The sequence below is a fragment of the Balaenoptera ricei genome, chromosome 15, assembly GCF_028023285.1.
Source record: "Balaenoptera ricei isolate mBalRic1 chromosome 15, mBalRic1.hap2, whole genome shotgun sequence".
In the NCBI taxonomy this organism is placed as follows: domain Eukaryota; kingdom Metazoa; phylum Chordata; class Mammalia; order Artiodactyla; family Balaenopteridae; genus Balaenoptera; species Balaenoptera ricei.
In genome coordinates, this window is record NC_082653.1 from 44,310,063 (window position 1) to 44,332,817 (window position 22,755).

Below are 22,755 nucleotides of genomic sequence, written 5' to 3' on the forward strand. Positions count from 1 at the left end.
AAATGTAACATAGAGGGCCTTGCCTCCAAATACTAATTTTTCACTTTTTGTCTTTAGAAAACAAAACCACAGGCAACATCTTCTGCTAAGAAGTACATTTCCCAGCCTTGTCTGTAACTAGGTGAGCCCATATAACTAAGTTCTGTCCAAAGTGATATAAACAGTAGTCTGAGACTTCTGAGAAGCCTGCCTAAAAGACAGTGGGGTAAGCCTTCCTCCATCTTCCTTTCTGCTGCCTGGAATGTGGCTATAATGGCTGGAACTCTAGCAGCCACCTTGGACCATGAGGTGATCTTTTGAATGGATATGGAAAAATAGAGCAAGAAAACAGAGCAGAAAAATAGAGGGAAAACTGATCCATGAAGACTGTGGAACTGCCCTAGCCTGCTGATTTTCAGTTGTCTCTTATATAATAAACCTTTGTGAGTTTAAGCCACTGCAAATGAATCTCTGTTGTTACAAATCAGTCTCTGTTGAACATGACGTTTCCCACTGATGCAGATGGATAGAAATGTATAATCCATACTTTCCCAACATGCAGACTATGGCCGTTCAATGGATCCTGATGGTGTTTCCCTCCCCACAGGCATCCCAGTGGAGAGGGATATGCACCCAGCCCCATGTTTGGCTTCCTGCACTCTTCATGAATGTCACTATTAGGTCAGTCCTGTTTATTCCCCGTCCCTTGCTTCTGGGTTGATCTCAAGACTATGGGGAAAAGAAGAAACACCTCTCCTCCCATAAAGACTTCAGACCTCTGTTATGACCTTTGTATCAGAGACATCCATGGCCCAAAAGACTTGCGGTACTTTGAGGGAGGCGTGATTATGTTGCCTTGACATCCTACCCAAAGATATGAGAAAACCGTTCCTCTAGAAAGCTCATGTGGCAGTTTGTATTTTCCAAAAGTGAACACAAGAATATCTCTGGTCCCACATGAACTTCAAAAAATTGTCCACGTCTCTCATCACAGGTGGAGTCTATGTCCCCTTCCTCAATACCTACCCCTCCCCCACCACGTGCATTTCTAGTTCCAGGAACTGACAGTCACTGAGCAGGAGTGTCACTACCTATACTTTATCCGTTCAACTGTTTTCTTGTAAAAATACCACATACTCTGTTCAAAGGGCCTCATTATTATCAGGACAGAACCAAAATGTTGCTGTTGGGATTCATGCCCTGTGAGAGAAGGCAGGGACCATTAGGAGCAGCCATTCATTTTATAGATAAAGACACCACGCCCAGGGCTTCCCTGGTGGCGCAGTGGTTGAGAATCTGCCTGCCAATGCAGGGGACACGGGTTCGAGCCCTGGTCTGGGAAAATCCCACATGCCGCAACTGGGCCCGTGAACCACGATTACTGAGCCTGCGCATCTGGAGCCTGTGCTCCGCAACAAGAGAGGCCGCGACAGTGAGAGGCCCACGCACCGCAATGAAGAGTGGCCCCCACTTGCCACAACTAGAGAAAACTCTCGCACAGAAACGAAGACCCAACAGAGCCATAAATTAATTAATTAATTAATTTTTTAAAAAAAGACACCACACCCAGAGAGGGTAAGTTAATTGATCAGCTCACACAGCTAGTGGCATGAAACAGGGCCTTGATTTCAGGGCTGTGCCGGAGCCAGCTTGTACCAGCTTGCAAGGATTGATTTTGAAATTTTCAGGAATTTTGCAGGCCTGTGGCCATGGTGGGAATATTTACAACCTGGGAATTGGCACACTCTCCAAATCAGGGATTTCCTCTCCTCTCCTCCCCCCTGGAGATCTAGTTATCACACGTTTGCCAGCACACCATTGGCCTTGATGTTCCCTCCTGTCTTGAGAAATGGAATGGAGGTCCCCTGGGCTCTAGGCTTTTCTCTCTGTTCCCACCAGCCAGTTGTCCTGCACTCCCTTGCTTGTCCCTCAACAGGCTACAGTTCCTCCAACATAGGGCTTGCCGTCCAGATTGCCCTCCGAAACCTCCAGACTTGTCTATCCAAGCTTGGCATCTCCACCTGGACGTCTCAGATTCATCTGAAGTTTAACCTGTTCCAACTAAAACACTTGATTCCCTAGCTGCTTCCTCCAGCCTGCTCTCACCTCAATACCATGCACCACTATTCCCCAAGCATTCACACTGGAGAACAGGGAGGCATCCTTGATTATTCCTTCCTTTTCCTCATATAGTGGAATTGTGCCCCCCAAAAGATACGTTGAGAAGTCCTGTGAATGTGACCTTATTAGAAATAGAATCTTTGTAGATGTAAGTTAAGATGAGATCACACTTGTGAAACACTTAATGAACAGAAACCTCAATCAAATGGAGTTGGGAGACCAGAAAAAATGGAGTTGGGAGACCAGAAAGGGGAGCTCTCACGCCCTGTGACAATAGCAGAGCTCAACAGGAGGAAGAAAGACTCTCCTCTTTCCTGGGGAGGACTCAGCCAATGAAAAGCCATGGACTCTGTTTACTATGGCCCTGCCAACTTCCTTTCCTTCTCTATAAAAGCGCCCTCCTTCCCTTGTGTGTGGCTCCACATGGTTGCAGACCCCCAAATTGCAATTCTCTGCTGATCCCAAATAAACCCATCTTTGTTGGAGAAATATCTGGCAGTCTGTTTGTTTCAGGTCAACGTACTGGAGTACGGTAGATCCTTATTCCAATATGGCCGGTGTCCTTATAAAAAGAGGAGAAGAGACACAGAGAAACACGAGAGAGACACCATGTGATGACTGATACAGAGATTCGAGTGATGTGTCTACAAAGCTAAGGGGCACCAAGGCTTGCCAGCAACAGCAGGAGCCAAGAGAAAGGCACGGAATAGACTATCCCCTAGAGCTTCAGAGAGCGCATGCCCCTGCCAATACCTTGATTTCAGACATCTAGCCTGCAAAACTGTGAAAGAATAAATTTGTTATTTTTAAGCTGCCTAATTTGTGATAGCTTGTTACAGCAGCCCTAGGAAACTAACACATCTCACAATCCCTAGCCTCTCCACGTTTTTTCTACCAGCAAGACCTGTCAATTATGTTTCTAAATAGAACTCAAATCTGTCTACTTCTCTGCTGCCACATTAATTCAGACCATCTTCATCATCAGCGTGGACACTGCAACAATTTCCTAACTGGCCCAGACTTGACCCTCCAATTCATTCAGAAAGATCCACACAAAACCTCAGATCGCGTTCCTCCTCTGCTCAAACATCTGATTTCCATTGCTCTTAACATAGCCTCCAAACGTCTTAACATGGCTTGCAAGATGCTACCTGATCTCCTGATATGTGAAGCCTCACCCTCTCCCTCCATGCTCCAGATACACTGGCTTTTTTATTGTTTTATTTTTTATTTTTTTAGTTCTTCAAATTTGGCAATTTCCCTTTCATCTCAGGACCTCTGCAAGAAGTATTTACTCTGTCTGGGGAACTCTCCTTTGCCTTCCTCCTACTTACTATCTTTCTAACTGCCTGCTCCTTCTTACCTTTAGGTCTATAAAATCTTTCCCTCCACCTCTGCTTTTTTCTTTCTTTCTTCCCCTGGTAGATTGCGTTTTCAAAGATGGTCATAGAGAAGATTCACGTATCACCCACCTTCCGATGGCCCAAGTCACTGGAGCTCTGAAGGCAGCTCAGATATCCTCAGAAGAGTGCCCCCAGGAGAAATAAGTTTAAGCATGATGGCATCATCAAGTTCCCCCTGATCACTGAGTCAGCCATGAAGGAGATGGAAGACAACAACTCACTTGTGTTCATTGTGGATGTCAAAGCCAAAGAGCACCAGATCAAACAGGCTGTGAAGATGCTCTACGACCTTGATGTGGCCAAGGTCAACACCAGATCAGGCCTGATGGAGAGAAGAAGACATATGTTCGATTGGCTCCCTTCTATCATGCTTTGGATGTTGCCAACAAAATTGGGATCATCTAAACTGAGTCCAGCTAACTCTAAATATAAATTTTTTTCACCATAAAAAAAAAAAGATGGCCATAATGGTAGCCCCCTTTCCACAAGCTTTCTACAGTGTGAATTTGCCATTCCTACAGCAAGAAATAGAATTCAGTTTCCTTTCACTTGAATCTAGGCTGGCCTTATGATTCACTTGTAACCAACAAGAAATCGTTAAAAAGTTTTGTTGTGTGATTCTCCAGTCTAGGTCCAAAAAAGCCATGAAGTTTCCGCCTAATTTCCTTGGGATGCTTGGTCTGGGGGAACCTGGCCCCTGTGTAAGAAATCCAACTGCCCTGAGACCACCAGGCTGGAAACACCGTGCCTCGTCGCTCCAGTTGACGGTCCCTTGTGAGCTCTGTCTTTTAACCACTCCTGCCCCCAGACATGTGAGTTCCGCTGTTGGGAGCCTCTAGACCAGCCCACCCACCAGCTGAGTCCCACAGAGTGTTTCAGTGGCTCTAGGAGTAGAAGAATCACCCAGCCACACCCTGACTCTGAATTCCTGACCCACAGCGTCCATGAGATATAATCAAACAGTTGTTGTTTTAAACCGTTAAGTCTGGGGGTAGTTTGTTATCCACAGTAGCTACTCACAACTCACAAACATTGGCTTATTGGTCTGACACCTCCGAGAGATCGGAAGCTCTGTGAGAGCAGGTGGCACATCTGTGCTGCTCACTGTCGGGTCTTCAGCAGTTAACACAGGATGCACAATGTTATAGGGGTTCAAATAAAGGTGAGAGGGTCCCAAAGTCTTAGTGCACAGACTTCTGGGCTACCCTGCACTGAGTGAAGCAAGGAAGGAGCTCTTGTCTTAGCCACTTGTAATGGAATCTGACATTTGCAATTTCAGTCGTGAGGAAATAACTTAGAACTAATTTCTTTCAGGCTTCTAAGCTGACCAGTCTTATTTAGAACCTTCTACTGAAATGATAAAATGTATTATAAGCTATATTAATATCTTTCAGGAGCTGAAGTAATTTGGTAATTTTAAATGTCAGAAAGTAGCTTCATACTAAAGCTGAAAAGAAAAGGCTGTGATTAAAGGGAAACTATCCAATATCAGTAAGAGATAAACACTATTTCTTATTTTTTTTTCACCATCCATTTTAATAAACTCATTAACCCACGTGATGATGTTTCTGCCAGGGTATACTGAAGAAATTTACACATTCACCTTAAACAAAATAGAATAGGAAGTACCAGCCTCATTTACATAATTGTTTTGGATTCCCCAGATAGATAGAAATAATTTTCAGGGTTGTCTTGTCTGAACATAATCTGCAATTTAAACTGGAGGCTTCATTTTTTTTCTTTCAAATTCCTTGTGATAAGAATCCAAACTGTCTCATAATGTTAAATCTTGCCTGAAATGTTTTATACATATCCTGGTCTCCTGTTGCAAGATGATTCTGACACCCTAAAATTAGAATGTGAACATGACATCTATTTATTTCTTCAGAACCCTTCTCTGAAGGTATCTGAAAATGCTACCAGCCACTAATTCTTCTCTCAGCTAGGTTTCAAGATATTTTCTTATACAGTCCTCTTACATAGGTGCTCAATAAATCTGGGATTAAATTACTCAATGAAGGTCACTCAGAAGATAGATCATACAGTTATAAATTGATTACTTTGATTTTCCCTTCAAAAGGAATGATTCACCTCACATACATAACCTCTCATGCAGTTAAAAACAGTCTGTAATTGTGAAGCTGTTTTATAAAACTCTTTTGAACTTTCTAAGAATTATTTCTCAGAGGTAGTTTAAATTAGTGTACAAGTCAGGATGGGTTAGGCTATGCCACATTAACAAATATCCCCTAAATCTTAGTTAATTATTTCTTGCTTATGTTACATGACCAATTTGAACCGATGTATGTGTGTGTAGGGGATCTGTCCTCTGATCGCTGTAGTCACTCGGGGATCTAAGCTTGGCAGAGATTCCATCTTGGATATGTTTCCAAGAGCACAAAGACAGGAAAAAGGACACTTGGTAAATTGTGCACTGGCTTTTGATGCTTCTGCCTGAAAGTGATGCATATCTCATGTCCTCATGCTTTGTCAGCCAAAGCAAGTTACACAGCCATGCCAATTTGCAACGGGTGTGAAGAAGCATAAGCCCTCCATGAGCCTGGAAGGAGACAAGAACCGGCATGTCTGTGCACAGCTTCAATGACTACCAAAAACTAGAAGGTGACCCAGGACCTCACAAAAAACCAGTCAATCTCTTGTCATGAGGGAACAAAAAGTCCAGACGTTCTCACTCTCACTTAAGATTTATTTCCAAATGCCCAGGTGAAGGCAGTTAAAATAAAGGAACGTTTCAGATAAATAGCACCTCCTTTGAAAGAAAGTCGATTTGTGTTTGCATACCATTGTATCTGGTAGTGGCCCCAGAGCTAACTACTGTGGGATACTGGATAGTAGACCAAACACTCTTAACAAGGAAACGCTTAGGGTCTTGCAACCCAAAATGTGGGCCTGGCAGCATCAGCATCTCGTGGGCGCTTTGCTCTAAATGCAGATTCTCAGGCCCTATCCCAGCTCTACCAAATCAAAAGTTGATTTTAACAAAATGGTTAGGTGATCTATGTACACGTTAATATTTGAGGAACACTGGATTGATTAGGATATCTGGGGTATGCCCGTGAAATCAATGATATAACATGCTTGAAATTACACAATTGAGGTCCCAATTTTAAAAAGGTCTCCTTTTTAAAATTTGGATTTTTAAATTGTCATGGGCTCAAGATGCAAAAAAATTTACAGCGTTGAATCACAGAAGCAAAACCTGCTGTACTTAAGAATTTTATCTGCCTAATATTTTGCTTGTTGGGTGGGCCTCACGGGACTGGCATCTTATTTTTCCAGTCTTGAAGGGAATGGCAGTCGTGTGATGTTACTTTAGTGGACTTCAAGGAGAGGTCAGATTGTACCATGCAGAGCACAATTTACACATAATGCTGAATAGTAAGAAGTTCAGGTTTTCCCCCAAAATTCTTTGAATTAGTCCTCAAGTCTTCAAAGGCAAAATACTGCTCCCAAGCTTTATGGAAAGCAGATATTATTATAGCCTATCTCAGATTCCACCTATTTTGGGGACAGGGTATTATTCTCATGTATGTGAAAGACTTCCTATTATTAACATTAACAATGTAGTACATATCAGAGGTGATAGTCATCACTTCTGGTTTTTTTTTCTTCCCTAAATATGAGTATTTCCAAAAAGAATAAAACAGAAGGATTGAAGTGAAATGAAAGGAAATAATTGCATAAAATGATTTCCTCCCTGAATTGTGGGGCTGGGGGTGCTTTTTATGAAGTCTCAGCCAACGTAATCCCAACCAGCCAGGAAAGGTAAACCTGATGTGAGGCTCAACAATAACGCTTCAATTTGTTTAACGCTTGCTGTGAAAATAATGTCACTCTACATAAATTTCTTAATGTAATCACCACCTGGGGAGAGAAAGAAGATACAAACATATATATTGTCATATTGTCATATATTTTGCGGTTCTATCTACATAAATAAGCCAAAATTTATCCACCAGTTTTATGATGTATTTTCCTTTAAACATGGCTCTGTCTCAAAACTACTGCAGCAAGATACTGAAAACATTAATGAGAAACATAAAACACGTGCAGATAAGCTACAGAAATATTTCTGCATTCAGAGCCGCTAAGAGATGCCTCAGTTAGCCTGATAATTTAGACGTCTTGACACCATTTTATTCCCAACTGTTGGTAGTAATTTTTCTGCTACCCCTAAAATAAGCAAGTTTCCTCATCAGTAGCTACATTAAGCTTGGCTAGTGTTATAGTGCTGCCTCTGGGTTTAGTTCAATAAAAATCCTGTTTCACAGGAAAGTAAATCATGTTGCCTAACTGAAATTTGAGATACTGGACTCAGCAGAACTCAGAGCAAACCAGTTTGCTCTTCTAGTATTTTTTAAAATATGTGAGTTTTTCAGAAATAGACTCACAGACATAGAAAACTAACTTATGGTTATCAAAGGCAGGGGGAGGGATAAATTAGGAGTTTGGGATTAATAGATACACACTACTATATATAAAAAGATAAACAACAAGGACCTACTGTATAGCACAGGGAACTATATTCAATATCTTGTAATAACCTATAATGGAAAAGAATCTGAAAAAGAATATATATATATATATATATATATATATATATATATATATATCTGATTCAGTTTGCTATACACCTGAAACTAATACAACATTGTAAATCAGCTATACTTCAATTTTTAAAAATGAGTTTTTGACATCTGACTTCTGATCTGACCCTCAAGAGGTGAATTTGGTTATAAAGGAGTGATGGTTGTTTCACAGTGCATCTAACCAAAGTTTGGGTGTTATAATGCTCTTAATATAGCTATGTAACCAGCTTGTGCAATGCTACTCACAAAACCAGAAAAGCTCCTTTCTCCCCTTCTTTTCTTTCCCAGTCCTACTTTCAATGACTGTTTTCTCCAAATCACTCAGGAAACCATTGAGGACCATTAACAGGCTATTGGAAAGCCCAGAGCAACTGCCCAAGGACAGGAAAATGCACCAGCTCTTTTAGAACCTGGGAAAGAGCCTGCAGATCATTGCCACTGAGCTGGCATTAGAAGATTTTCTTCTCACGGTGTAATGTATAGTAGCCATTGTTCAGTGATTAACAGAACACTACAAGCCCTCTGTCTTTAGGTCTCTGCATTTCCTGTGGTATTTTCTGCCCAGGTAGTGTCTTTGCAAAGTCTTATCTTACCCTTTTTTTTTTTATAATGAGCTCTTAGCCAGATCCACTTACATAATACAGTATTGCCATCCTCATTATCATCAAACAGAATTAATTAATTGCTCAGATGACCAAACTAATGTGCAGGGCAGCTTGTCTTTTGCTATTCAGAAACGTTTTTATTTAGTTTATATTCTCTTTTAATGCATTAAAGATATTCTCTTTGTATTCTCTCGTAACTCCTTAACTGAGGCAGGACTATTTACATTCCTTCAAATTTTTATACCTACATAATAAAATACTGCTTTTCTGTGATTGCTTAATATTATTTCTTACACTTATGTGCATCTTCCTAACACATCACATTTGTTCAGTGTTGCCTACTTATCCATGAAGCTTCATTCGCTTATTCAATACATATTTATTATCAGCCACTTTTCTAGTTACTGAAGGTACTTCAGTGAACAAAGCAAAGAAATATCCCTACCCTCAAGAAGCTTACATTATTTTAAAGTTGCTGCACTTTTAGGTGATCTTTTAAAATAAAAATCCCCAGGTTAAAAAACTAATCTATTTGGCCTCTTTATCTGTATGTCCAAGTTATAGCTAGCATTTGGAAATAACACTTACGAACCAGTTATTTGGTGCCTGGAAATGTGCTGATCACTTCACATCTTGCTCACTTAATACTCACAATAACTGCAGAAGGAGGTACTGTTATGATCCCTAGTTTACAAAGGAGGACAGTGAGGCTCAGAGAGATTAGTTAAGGGGAAGATATAAAATTTGATTTTTCTTAGCTCTCAACAACCATTTCACATTCTAGATGATGCTTTACACACCTTTCATAAGTGGATGAAAGAATGCATGTATGTTTTGGAATTCCCATTCAGCTTGCCATTAAACACCAACAACTTGATGACGTTAGAACAGTCAACCCATTCTGTGGGGAGAGAAGAAGGTGGGAAGGGTGGTAGGGAATTGATTTTTTTTTTTTCAGTGAGTTTAGGCAGATGATTTTATCGGTGTTTGGTTATTACTGGAGGTTGTTGCCTTATCGGGTGAGAAGCTGGACAGAGACATCAATTCCCTCCACTTTGGGGCCTCAAATTAGCTGCCTCTGAGATTCAAGCTCTTCAGTAAAGTGTTGGAGAAGAGTTCCCTCAGAGTCCCAAGAATTAGAGAGGACTTGAGGGGTGGATACTGGCCATCCTGAAGGTGATGGTAAACTGGGGGCAGCCTGAGCTCAGAGAAGGATGAAACCAGGGCATCTGCCCCCACAGTCAGCATTAGGGGCTGCGCCTATAAAACTTTTCAGAGGGGCCCCAACTTATGATGGTTCAACGTATGATACTTTGACTTTATGAAGGTGTGAAAGTGATATGCATTCAGTAAAAACCAGACTTCAAATTTTGAATTTTGAGCTTTTCCTGGGCTAGCAATATGCCGTAGATACTCACTGTGTCCTATGCTGGGCAGCAAGCCACAGCTCCCAGCTGAGACAGGAAGTAAGGGACAGGGCACAACCATTGAAAGAATGACACAGGGCTTCCCTGGTGGCGCAGTGGTTGAGAACCTGCCTGCCGATGCAGGGGATGCGGGTTCGAGCCCTGGTCTGGGAGGATCCCACATGCCACGGAGCAACTAGGCCCGTGAGCCACAGCTACTGAGCCTGCGCGTCTGGAGCCTGTGCTCCGCAACAAGAGAGGCCACGACAGTGAGAGGCCCGCGCACCACGATGAAGAGTGGCCCCGCTTGCCACAACTGGAGAAAGCCCTCGCACAGAAACGAAGACCCAACACAGCCAAGAATGAATAAATAAATAAATAATAATTTAAAAAAAAAAAAAGAATGACACAGCCATCGAAGATACAATAAAACCGGTTAAAACCTACTAGGCCCAAGATGGTGGAAGATTCGACTTCCAGTAGATCTTGGGCCTCATTATACGCTCATTGTAATATATTAGCATATGCTAAACGACATGCCCACAGGGGCCATGATGGTTCTGAGGCGAAGTAAAAAAGGCCAAAAAGTGGGCGGTACTCCAAGTCCTGGAAACCCCAACCCCTTCCCCAAAATAGTCGAAATAATCCTCCTACTGGTTAGCCTATGAAATTACCCAGTCCACAAAAACTAACCACACCCACACCCTGGGGCACTCTCGCCTTCTGAGATGGACTGCATTCTGCCTATGAAATGTGTATCCCTCTCAATAACCCTGCTTTCACTTTACTGCCACTGCTCTTGAATTCTTTCCTGAGCGAAGCCAAGGACCCTTACTTGGCACCCATCCCAGGGACTCGCCCAAGACCTGGGACATGACCATCCTCTCTGGCCCCATTTTCCTGCAACTCGGGGCAGCCACGTGATCATGAGGGTGAACTACATCCTGTACCCAGACTACCACTGTGTTTTTCACTTTCAGTGCAGTATTCAACAAATTACATGAGATGTTCAACACTTTACTGTAAAATTGGCTTTGTATAGATGATTTTGCCCAACTATAGGCCAATGTGAGTGTTCTGAGCACGTTTACGATAGGCCCGGCTAAGATGTGATGCTGGGTAGGTTAGGTGTATTACATGCATTTGCTTCTTATAGTTTTCAACTTACAGATGGGTTTATCAGGACGTAAATCCATCATAAGTCTAGGAAGATCTATATAGGATTTGGAAAGATGGAAAGCACCTGTTGCATGGGACAGAACAGCGCAAACTCATGGTGAGGGAAATGACCACCACCTTTCCCTATGCTCTTACTCCGCGGCCCCAGAATTCCAGTTTAACCCCACAGGAGTCCCACAAGCCTCCTTCCCTTTCCTCGGTTCCCCTTTGCACCTGTTCTCTCCGCCCGCCATGTATGCGCAGGCGCGGGGCGATTCTTAACTGCCGCTTTGGAGACAGCGGGGCATCGATCCACTCCGGGCTCGGCTTCTTGACTTGTCGGCCCTCGATTGAGGCGCTTGGTAGCGTCACTTCCGGTGCCCGGCTCGGCTTCCGGCTTCCGGCTTCCAGCTTCCGGCTTGTGATTCGTACGCGACGCGGCGGACGTCTCCGGTGAGTTGGAGTGCTTTTTTTCTTAATTCTCTCCGCTTTCCCGGCTGCGGGTTGCCCCTCGGCCAGACGCTCTCCTGCGGGAGCTGGGGGTGGGCAGGGCGCGGCGCCGGGGCCGGAACGTATTCGCGGAGGGTCGGCGAGGGAGGCATGGAAACTGACGCTCGGGTCTGGTGAGGCCCCTGGACTTAGGAACCTTGTCTCTGGCGGGACGGGTCGGAGCCGGGGATCGTGTGGCCGCTTCCTGGGGCTTCGGGCCGGGGCCGTGGGCGAATATGCCTGGGTCTGGAGAGGCGGGAACCCTCGCGCATGTGAAGTTATGGATAACTGGTGTTTCTTCGTTGGTGCGAGTCGTTTACAGCTCGCTCTGAGCCTTCAGGTGCTTGCCAGAGGCTCCCTTTTGGATCCGGGAGGCGACTCCCGGTACCCCGGCACTAGTCCAGGCCATCATCAAACCTCGCGTGAGATAAAGCGAGAACTTCCCCCTCTGATATCTCTGCCTTCAGTTTGATCCCTGTCACTTCTCTCTCGTCGTCGTTCGCGACCCCAGTCCCCCAGGTTTCAGTTTAGGGCGTCGCAAGCCCCTGAGAAGCGTTAACTTTCACCTGTTACCCGCACAAGTACAGTCCTTGTCTGTGGGTTCTTTCTTTGTATGTCATCCTATGCTGTGCACATAGTGTGGGTGTAAATGTTCATGGAACGAAGAAATATGCGGGGCATCAAGAAAATAAAAGCAAGGCCACAATTTGCAACTAAAACAGTGGGAAAAAATGAAATAGTGTGGTGGGTGTGAAAGAAAAGTGCAGGAGACAGAAAACAAGGGCCGAATTCTCAGGTCTCCTGCTTATCAGCTATGTAACTGTGAGCAAGGACTTGCGTTAATCTGTAAAAGACATTAATAACAGCTGCTCGAAGTGCTTACTTCTGATTCCAGAGCTGCTAGAACTTTGTCTCATTTAGCCTTTTGAGCTCTACTGGGTAGATTCTGTTACCATCCCCGTGTTACAGATGTGGACCTGGGAGATTAGAACTTGCCCTCAGTCAAGCAACTAGTAAGAAGCATAGATTTGAATTCAGATCCGGCTGGCTCTAGAATCTGAGCTCTTAACCATCAGGCGGTACCGCTCCAGTCTCTCAAGTCCATTAGAGGTGACTTTGGAGTGGGAGCTGTTGGTGATAAATTAAGTAATAATATGAAAGGGCTTTGTAAGAGTACCCATGAAAGAGTTTTTGGCAAACTTCATTAATGTTCTTTTTTTTTTTTTTAAATAAGTGTACTTATTTATTTTTGGCTGCGTTGGGTCTTCTTTGCTGCACGCAGGCTTTCTCTAGTTGTGGCGAGCGGGGGCTACTCTGTGTTGTGGTGCGTGGGCTTCTCATTGTGGTGGCTTCTCTTGTTGCGGAGCCCAGGCTCTTGGCACGCGGGCTTCAGTAGCTGTGGCACGTGGGCTCAGTAGTTGTGGCTCGCGGGCTCTAGAGCACAGGCTCAGTAGTTGTGGCGCAAGGGTTTAGTTGCTCCGCGGCATGTGGGATCTTCCCGGACCAGGGCTCAAACCCGTGTCCCCTGCATTAGCAGGCAGATTCTTAACCACTGGGCCACCAGGGAAGTCCATTAATGTTCTATCTTTATGATTTTTACTGGATATACATTTGCTAGTTTCTTTTTTCATTTTTTTTCAAATATCAATTTTTAAATTTTGTTAAAAAAGAAAAGTCATTAGGTAGATGGGAGAACAGTATTACTTGTCATAAGTGAAAGATAAGTATAAAAATAAATGTATGGAATAAAAGAATGTTATTAAAATCTGACTAGATAATAGTGCCCCACCAAGTTTTCAGCCTGATAACTATTCTCCTTTTGTTTAAAAAAGAGAGCTAGCAAGTCCTCGAGAGGTTTTAAAGACTACTGCCAAACTGGTATTTTCTGACATTGGGGGTTGAAAGAATTGAAAAGTTAGTACCCTTGTGCTGTGTCCTTAATGCCACGCTATCATATGAATGAATCCTCCCTGTTTAATAGCAGAATATTTACTGTCTCTTTAGGCTATTTGAACAGTTTAACCCACAACATGGATATCAGACCAAATCACACAATTTATATCAACAATATGAATGACAAAATTAAAAAGGAAGGTAAGTGCTTTTTTTAAAAACACTAAAGTGTGTTTGCTTACTACCATCTTAAAAATTATACAGCTTCAAAAATTCTCATCTAGTCATCTTTCTCAGTGCCTGAAGTAATGGTTTATCCCTTATTGTTTAAGGATTTTAAGGCTTTTTAAAGATAAAAATAGGTAGGGGCTGAAAATGTGTTGAATCTGTTTTCACTTGTAGATAAATGGTTTCAAAAACTTAAAATTAGACTGCTAATGGGAATAGTAAGATGTTTTTATTAAAATATGTAACTTTGTATAAATAAATGAGGGGGGGCACTCAGTGCCGTGTCATTTTATGAAGAATTTTGTCATAGTTTCATTCACAAATAACTGGTTTCCCTTCTAATTTTGTGCAGAATTGAAGAGATCCCTTTATGCCCTGTTTTCTCAGTTTGGCCACGTCGTAGATATTGTAGCTCTAAAGACCATGAAGATGAGGGGGCAAGCTTTTGTTATATTTAAGGAACTGGGCTCATCCACAAATGCCTTGAGACAGTTACAAGGATTTCCATTTTATGGCAAACCGATGGTAAATCAATCTTATTTTGGCATTAATCACTATTAATGGTATGATACATTTGTAAATATACCCTTGAAAATATGGCTATTGCTTTTTGCCTTCAGTTAAGAGTGGATTTGGGTTTATTTTGTTTATGTATTTATTTTTATAGAAACACTTTAGTAGTAGAGCTTATAATTCACTTCTTTATTTATAATAGTTCAAATAGGCAAAAACAAAATACATTGAGATGTAGAATATTTTAAAAACAATGGCAGTATAGGCAATATTCTCATCTCAAAAGAACTAGAAATTAATAATTACTCAGAAGATTAAAAAGAAACCTCTGTAAACTTGTAAAACAACACAAAACAAAAATCGTGGGTCAAAGAGGGAATCCAGTCTGAAGTTTCAGAAAGTAGCATAGTGAAATACTGCATGTCAGAAGCTATGCAGTCAAAGCACTGATCTGAGGACAGTTCATAGATGTAAAGTCATAGGTTTTATTAATGAATAACAATGAATGGAAATGAAATAGTCACACATGGAAAGTTTTAAACTCAGGAGTGACATGAGATTTCACATTTAGCTGCTGGATGAAGATTGGATTGTGCGAAGGGCAGAAGGGAAGTAGGGAACTCAGGAGACATTGGTATAAGTCAGAGATGGTAGAGGATTGAATCAGGGTGGAGACAGTGTATATAGCAAGGGGCTCTAGGTGTGTGAATGGGTACGTAGTGCTTTGGGTGTGGATTTCAGTGCTTTTCTTCCGGAACTGGAATGTGATGGGAAGGGATGTTGGGGAAAGAGCCGAGGCCCAGAGTTTTAAGGACCCATGTTCTCATTCTAGTTCTGCCGTTAACTGGTTCTGTGCTCCTGTTCACTTTGACCTGTAAAAAAAAAAAAAATGTAAGCAAACTGGATATTCTTTGGTCTAATTCAGAAGGGAGCAAAAACTCTATAAAGGACCAGATAATAAATATTTTAGGCTTTGTGGGCCACATACGGTTTCTATTGCATATTCTTGTGTGTGTGTGTGTGTGTGTGTGTGTGTGTGTGTGTGTGGTTTTTTAAAGCAATCCTTTGAAAATTGTGTTTAAAAAAAGAAAAAAGTACTTAACTCATAAGCCATACAGAAACAGCCATGGGCTGGATTTGGCCCATAATCTGTAGTGCAGACCACTCATCTGATCCCTTTTTTTTTTTTTTACAAATGAAGAATCAGGCACAGAAAGCTTATGTTACTATAACCAGTGGCATCATCAGGACTTGAAAGCTAATCTCCTGAACACCCAATATTGTGATTTTTTTTTTTCCGCTAAACTGGGATTCAGCACCCTATCTGTAAAAGGGCCAGATAATAAATATTTTAGGCTTTATGAGCCAGATAATCTCTTTTGCAGCTACTTAACTTTGCCTTTAGGGCCAGAGAAGCAGCCACAGAAGGTGTGCAGATCGATGAGTGTGCTGTGTCTCAAGAAGACCTAACGTACAACACCAGGCAGTGTTGGCTGTGGTCACTAGTCTGAGGACCTTGGTACCACGCTGTTTAATTCAGGACTGAGCGCTTTTTGTCTGTTACTGGAGCACATTTTCTTCCTGTCCTCCATCCAGCTCTCCTTTTCCCATCATTTCCCACCTGACTGGGCACCATATATGTGGAAAGTCCTATTCCAGAAAACTGGGGGATAGTACCTGCATACCCCAATTTTCAGTAAATTGGCATTTCCTGAGACCAGTTTATCTTTCTCAGTAGTGTAAAGAACTAGCATAAGTGAGATCTCAGTTGGCAGTAGCATAAGACTGGGTTTTAGTTTAAATCTACAATTACATTAGTATGAAGGAACAGTTTCTTCTCGTAGAGGGTTTTAGGGCTGTTTTGCTAAGTTGGGATGACAAGTTTGCATGTGCCTGTGACTGAGATCCAGGAAAGCTGGAAATTGTTTGCTGCGTTTGGCACTGGCTTCACCTTGCCAGCTAATTATTTAAAATCAATGGGAAAAGCCCATTAGACTGATCTCATATTGAAGGTATTTTAGGAGGTCTGTTCTCTGCCTTCAGGAAAGTAGTAGATACTGCCAGATCTCCCGCATCCTGGAAGAAAGAAAAGAATGTTCCTTGAGCTGTCTTGTTTATACTTACTTAGGTGGTTTCAGTTGCCAACACACCAGATCAGAAATGAACAAAATTTTCTATAACTTGGAACTCAGAACAAAATTATTCTCTGTGATTCAAGGGCATTTGGTTATTTAATTCCAAAAATACCTCAGTAAAGTAGAACCATCTTCCTAAGGACTTCTGTCATAAAGCCTTTGGTATAAATGTAAATCTTGCACCTTCTCTAAGCTGTGGGTGGACTTTTATCCCTCACCAGTATTTAGTCTAGACCAGGGTTTTCAACACTGGCACTTTTGCCATTTTGAACTGGATACTTTTTTATTGTTGGGGCTGTATTGTTCATGGAAGAGTGTTTAGCAGCATCTCTGGCCTCTGCCCTCTTAGCATGACGACACACAGTGTCTCCAGTCAGCAGTGCCAGCTGTCTCCTGGTGGGCAGATTCTCCTCTGGTTGGGAACTGCTGCTCTAGACCAGCCAGCTAAGAGCAAGGGCTGAGGTCAGAAATTTTCACAGGTCACAGGGACAAATACAAGATCACCCAAGATCTGTTCAGGTCAGGAAGAAGGGAGTTGGGAGGGAATCCCTGGGAGCAAGGCAGAGTTGGTCCAGAACTATTTCTTTTGGTTAGATGATGACATGCAAGACTAGCAGAGTTGCTCGCAGGGTAAGTCCACTTGGAGCTGCCATGGTCCAGCAGCCAGAGGAAGCCTCAGGGACTGAGGAATCGTGGGAGGCCTGCCGCCCTCTCGGTTCCCCCGAACATTCAGCTGTGCGATAATGCTTTAGGCCAGGGCCATACTGCTCAAAGTGTGGGCCCCACCATCCCCTTTGTGCTTGTTAGAAGTGCAGAATCTCAGGCCTCACCAGACCCCCTGCATCAGGATCTGCACTCTTACAGGCTCTCCGGGTAATTGGAATGCACATTAAAGTTCATGAAACGCTGTCCCAGGCCAGTGTTTCTCAGCGCTTGTTCAGTCGTGTGTGCTGTGCCTGCTGGCTGCGGCGTATTACTCATGCAAGTGACCTGCTTGCACTAGCTGTGACGCCATCTTTTTGTTTCCTTTCAAAGCTTTTTAAATTTAAGTGGATGCCACTGTTAGTCATTTCATTTAAAAATAATAGACCAGATTCAAGGGAAAGTCATTCTCAATCTTTGGTACTTTAACTTTGGAAGTAACAAATTCCATGCATATATGGACCCTCTATGGAGTGTCCCTGTAAGGGGTAGACAGCTTTCCAATGCAGTTTTCTCTGTTCTTTTAAATGGAGAGGGGCAGTGGTGCAGATATTTCAAAGTCCTGTTTTTCTCATATGAAAATCTATGGTTTTTTCTTGTAATAAACACAGTTGAATCTAACTTTGTCCCAGTTGTGAATCATGGGGCACAATTTATTTTCATTTGGTGCTCAGTATATTTGACAGATTTCCTTAAGTATGTGTTTAAAATTAGCTCGTATTTGCATAGTGAAATTTGAAATATTAATGACAAGTGTAAAAACAGCCTTCAGCATGATGAAAAGTAACTTGTTTTCAAATAATTAAAACAGCGAATCCAGTATGCAAAAACAGATTCTGATATAATATCTAAAATGCGTGGCACTTTTGCTGACAAAGAAAAGAAAAAAGAAAAGAAAAAAGCCAAAACTGTGGAACAGACTGCAACAACCATGAACAAAAAACCTGGTCAGGTAAGATGGGCAAAAGTTCTTTTTTTTTTTTTTTGGTGTTAAAAATTTGATAGAGATGTCTGTCTTCCATTTGAGGGGTGCTTTGAGGCATGCATGTGCACATGTGTGTGTTTAAAGGTAGATTTTTAAGAAGCTGGAATGGTTGAATTGTAAAATTCCAATATTTGTGTTTAAGCAACAGATTAAAATATAAACCTTTATATATGCAGATTTATATTGAACAGTTTTATTTGAATTTGCATGATATTTAGTTCCATCATTCTCCAAAATTTGTTAATATCTATTTTTCAAGTTCTGTGTATAAATAATACTGTAGGTGTTATCTTTAATCATGAGTATGCCACTGAAAGCTGCTTTCTTTGAACAGTTCAGGAATTCAAAATCTAATTTAAAATACCAGGTAAAGGTGAAATCATCATCCAAAAAGTAGTTATTTTGGGATTGAAAGTGATTAGAAATCAGTTTTACTAAGTATAATGCTTGACTTTTTTCTAGTTGTTTTAAAAAAAGAGAAAGACTGGTCCTTGGTTTTTCTCTTATATTTATATTTCTCCATAATTTTAAAGCTTAGAGGTTGAATTTTATGATATAGACCTTTCAAAGACATTTGACAAGTTAAATACATAAATGTTTGAGTCAGAGTTTTAAGATGTAAATTCTCAGTGAAAGTAAAGTTAAATAGATTTAAAAATCTGTTTGTTAATCTTATTTTTATGAAGTAATTTAAAATATAAATACCTGCTGCTTTTTTAGAGGGGTTGGAAATTTTAACTGTTTCTCTATTTCTTTGGGTTAGGGAACACCAAATTCAGCTAATACCCAAGGAAATGCAGCACCAAATCCTCAGGTAATATTTTTTTCCATGTGATACTTACTTTAAAATAAAATTACAAAACAATAACAATAATTACAACAACCTACATGTCTCCAAAAACTGAAAATGATTCCATCTGTAAGCCACAATAATGTGGAAACTCCTCAAAACATTTTATTTTCTTTAAGAGGGAGAAAACAAAACCTGACTTTATTCCTTGCTTCCCATGGTGAGTCAATGACAGAATCAAAACGATAGATTCTAAGCTCTATGAGGGCAAGGAGCAAAATGGTTGTTTTCCACACAGTACATGGCCCAGAGCTTTCCAGGCTTGTGGCCTGGTATCCATTCCCATTGGCTGAAGCACTAACCCATCTTTTCTGATAGAGCAAAGTTGTTTTACAGTTGCCTTTGCTCTTATTTCCTCAGCACATATATATTTAAGTCTCCTGATATAGACTTATCAGGAAACTCTTTACCAAAGAGTTTTAGAAACTCTTTACCTAAGCCTCCCAGTAAAGGCCTCAAAAGGAAAGCCTGAGTTATGTACTAATGGTTTCCCGATTAGTCCTTTGGGTGCTAGGGTCTGACAGGATCCTTACATCCAGGGAATTCCTTGCACCACTGAGGTTTTCCTCCTCTGATTTTAAGTTATTTGCATTTTCTTGCATTGTCTACTCTTTTGAAGTCTTTCAACAATTATAGTCCAGTTCACAAATGCCAGCACTTAATTCTCTAAGCTCTAAGTTGTTCTTTACATTTCATCTTTTTTCTTCCACGAAATTAGCTTGAAGACAGAGGCTCTTACATGTAAAGACCTTTCCCTATAGTTCCCCATAACAGTGTCTGTTTCCACTTACTTGTATGTAACTAGATGCCATGTATATCTCATTTACTCAGAAAAAAAAAACATTAAAAATCGCCAAGCAGTGATTCTTAGTGGAAATCTTTCTATTTCCAGATTTTCTCACACACTGGGAGGTAGTAAGCGATAGTGCAGAGGATTGAACATCTGAGGGTTAAGCAGCTGAGTATGGGTGACACAGATGCCTTCTCTGGTTTGTTAGGATCAGTTATATAATCCAGACGACAAAATCCTCCTGTTTCAGCTGACCTCCAGATGCTTAAAACTTAAATATTGTTTTAAATACCGTTAATTAAATACTTAAAAACTGTTAATAAGATTTGTAATCTTCCAGATATTTATTAATTGACTTGAATGTCTACCTTGTTTGGTTACTGTTGGGTTTTTGCTTATTTCTCTGGTGTCACTGTTTTTCCACTTTAGTGTTTGATGTAGTAAGATTTCACAGGCCTTAAATGGTGGAATGTAGTTTTCTGAAGTTTAGATTTTAAGAGCCAAATGGTTTACTGTACTTTTTATATTTACAAACTAACTTTGCCATTTCTTTTTAATAGGTCCCTGATTACCCTCCAAACTATATTTTATTCCTTAATAATTTACCAGAAGAGACTAATGAGATGATGTTATCCATGCTGTTTAATCAGTAAGTGTTTCCATAAACAAGTCTGTGTTCCGGGAGTCTCCTGACAGGACAGATAGCACTTCCCTGGGTTGAATCCGTTTGTGTATCACACAGTAATTCCTTACAGCTTCATTGAGTTGCTCCAGGATTAATCATGAACTGAAGCCAGTCTGCAGATTTAGCAAATAAAAAGCTAAATTACCTCTAATGTTTGAATTATTAATTCTAGTTGATGAGTAAAACAGGAAACAAAGCTTTGATGAAATGACAAAAAACAGAATTAGCTTACGTGATTCCTGCAGTTCTTTTCATGGTATTAATTATATTTTAGGCTCTTTCATCCCACTCAGGATTCTTGCTGGGATATGATACTTTTCCTGGACTCATATCAGGAAGTTGCTTAACAAATTTAAACACACACATTTATGTATTTGATGTCATTTCTGTGTTTACATGTATATAAATTGTTTACATATGTAAAAATTGTTTTAATTCTTTATAGATTCCCTGGTTTCAAGGAAGTACGTTTGGTACCTGGGAGGCATGACATTGCTTTTGTTGAATTTGAAAACGATGGACAGGCTGGAGCTGCCAGGGATGCTTTACAGGGATTTAAGATCACACCATCCCATGCCATGAAGATCACCTATGCCAAGAAATGAGATTCGGGATAGCTGCCTTTAAAGGACTTGGTGTTACGTATAGTTTTCGTTTTGATAACATTTGGTCAGGCCATTTTAATAGTTGGGGGTAGGGGAAAGTGTATGTGAAATTTTTGTAAAGGATTTAAAACATTACCTAGTCTTTGTTTAGCCTTAGTGAACTATGAACTGTGAAGGCCTTAATTTTGTACAATAAACTTTTATTTGTATTCTGTACATAATATTTCATTTATTGGCCCACTGTCCTGTCACCAAGTGCTTATGCTAGTTTAGAACACATCTTAAGGTATATAAAACTGTAATAGGATGCTTTTCTAGTGTTATTTTGGAGTAGCTAATGGTAGATGCTTCTCTAGTGTTATTTTGGAGTAGGTAATGGTAGATGCTTTTCTAGTGTTATTTTGGAGTAGCTAATGGTAGAGAAACATTGAACCACTTTAATAAAAGTAAAGGAGAATTAGATCAAGCACTTGATTATATTTTCTGTAATGTTTTATGCATATGAACTGCCATCCTGGAATTCATTTTTTGGTTTGTGTTTGTTTGTGGGGTTTTTTGTTTGTTTTGGGCGCACCACACTGCTTGTGGGATCTTAGTTCTCCGGCCAGGGATCAAACCCAGGCCCCCCTGCAGTGGAAGTTCTGAGTCCTAACCAGTAGACCACCAGGGAATTCCCTGTTTGTTTTTTTTAATGATTCTTTTACTAATGATAAAAATGATCATCCTGGATATGAGAAGAAGATGGGACCTGGGCAGGATCTAAATTCCATCTTCATATTCAAATAAATGAGCATAGTATTTGCTGGTAGTAGGCATTCCACAAATCTTTTCATTCCGTTTTTAATTGAATAAAGGTCATTTAGGAGTAACTGTACTTACTGTTTTCTGGGAAAACAGATGGAAAGGGAATATTGTCTTTAGACTTCACATTTTATGCTCTTACCCTTTTGAGGCAGGATCGTTCCTAAGGAATACCTGCTCAGTTATTAACCTCGTTATTGAACAACCTCCAAGGGAAAGATTTTGAGTCTGTCATCTTTTTGAAGACTAGTAGGCTGACTTGCAAAGGTTGCCAGTCCTAATCTTGCTGCCTCTTTGTGCTTCTTAAACACCGATGCTCAGGATTTTCCAAAGTTCATTTTCTGTAGTGTTTGATTTCTACCTAAGGCTATCGATACAAGTCCCCTGCTAGTAAAACCACAGGTGTCTATAGAAGTGGACGGTTTTTTATGTATAGTGCATGGTAAAGTGACTATTAATCACTTCTTGTGTTCCTGTTTTAATATTTCCTGGAACAAGACTTTTCCTATCACTTAGTTTTTTTATGTATTTATGGAATATATATGGAATACATATTTATAGGAAGACCACTTTCAGAGTTACGTAGATTTTTATCACATCACTCTTGTGCATACATAAGGAGGAAAAAGCAGAATAATTTTTATCCCTTAACTTTCCACCTGCAGAGTCTGATTCTTATGAATAACTTTTTAACCTAGTTGTCAAGTTCATGTATGTCCATAAAATATATTAACTGAGTTACTAAAAAAAAGACCATGCTCTTGCATGTTGACAGCAATGCCAATTGCTAATACATT

General features: G+C 40.8%; 1 protein-coding gene across 2 annotated transcripts; it reads left to right on the forward strand.

Annotated features, from left to right (window-relative positions):
• Positions 1-11,664: 11,664 nt before the first annotated feature.
• Positions 11,665-21,617, forward strand: SNRPB2 (small nuclear ribonucleoprotein polypeptide B2). 2 transcript variants are annotated; one of them, XM_059897781.1, is made up of 7 exons: positions 11,665-11,735; positions 13,776-13,865; positions 14,245-14,417; positions 18,054-18,194; positions 18,991-19,041; positions 20,428-20,516; positions 20,998-21,617. In XM_059897781.1, the coding sequence occupies exons 2-7, from the start codon at positions 13,802-13,804 to the stop codon at positions 21,155-21,157; spliced, it is 678 nt and encodes a 225-aa protein (XP_059753764.1). In that variant the 5' UTR covers positions 11,665-11,735; positions 13,776-13,801; the 3' UTR covers positions 21,158-21,617. The 2 variants fall into 2 exon arrangements, with proteins under 2 accessions (XP_059753764.1, XP_059753765.1); XM_059897782.1 differs by lacking the exon at positions 11,665-11,735 and adding an exon at positions 11,804-11,905.
• Positions 21,618-22,755: the final 1,138 nt, after the last annotated feature.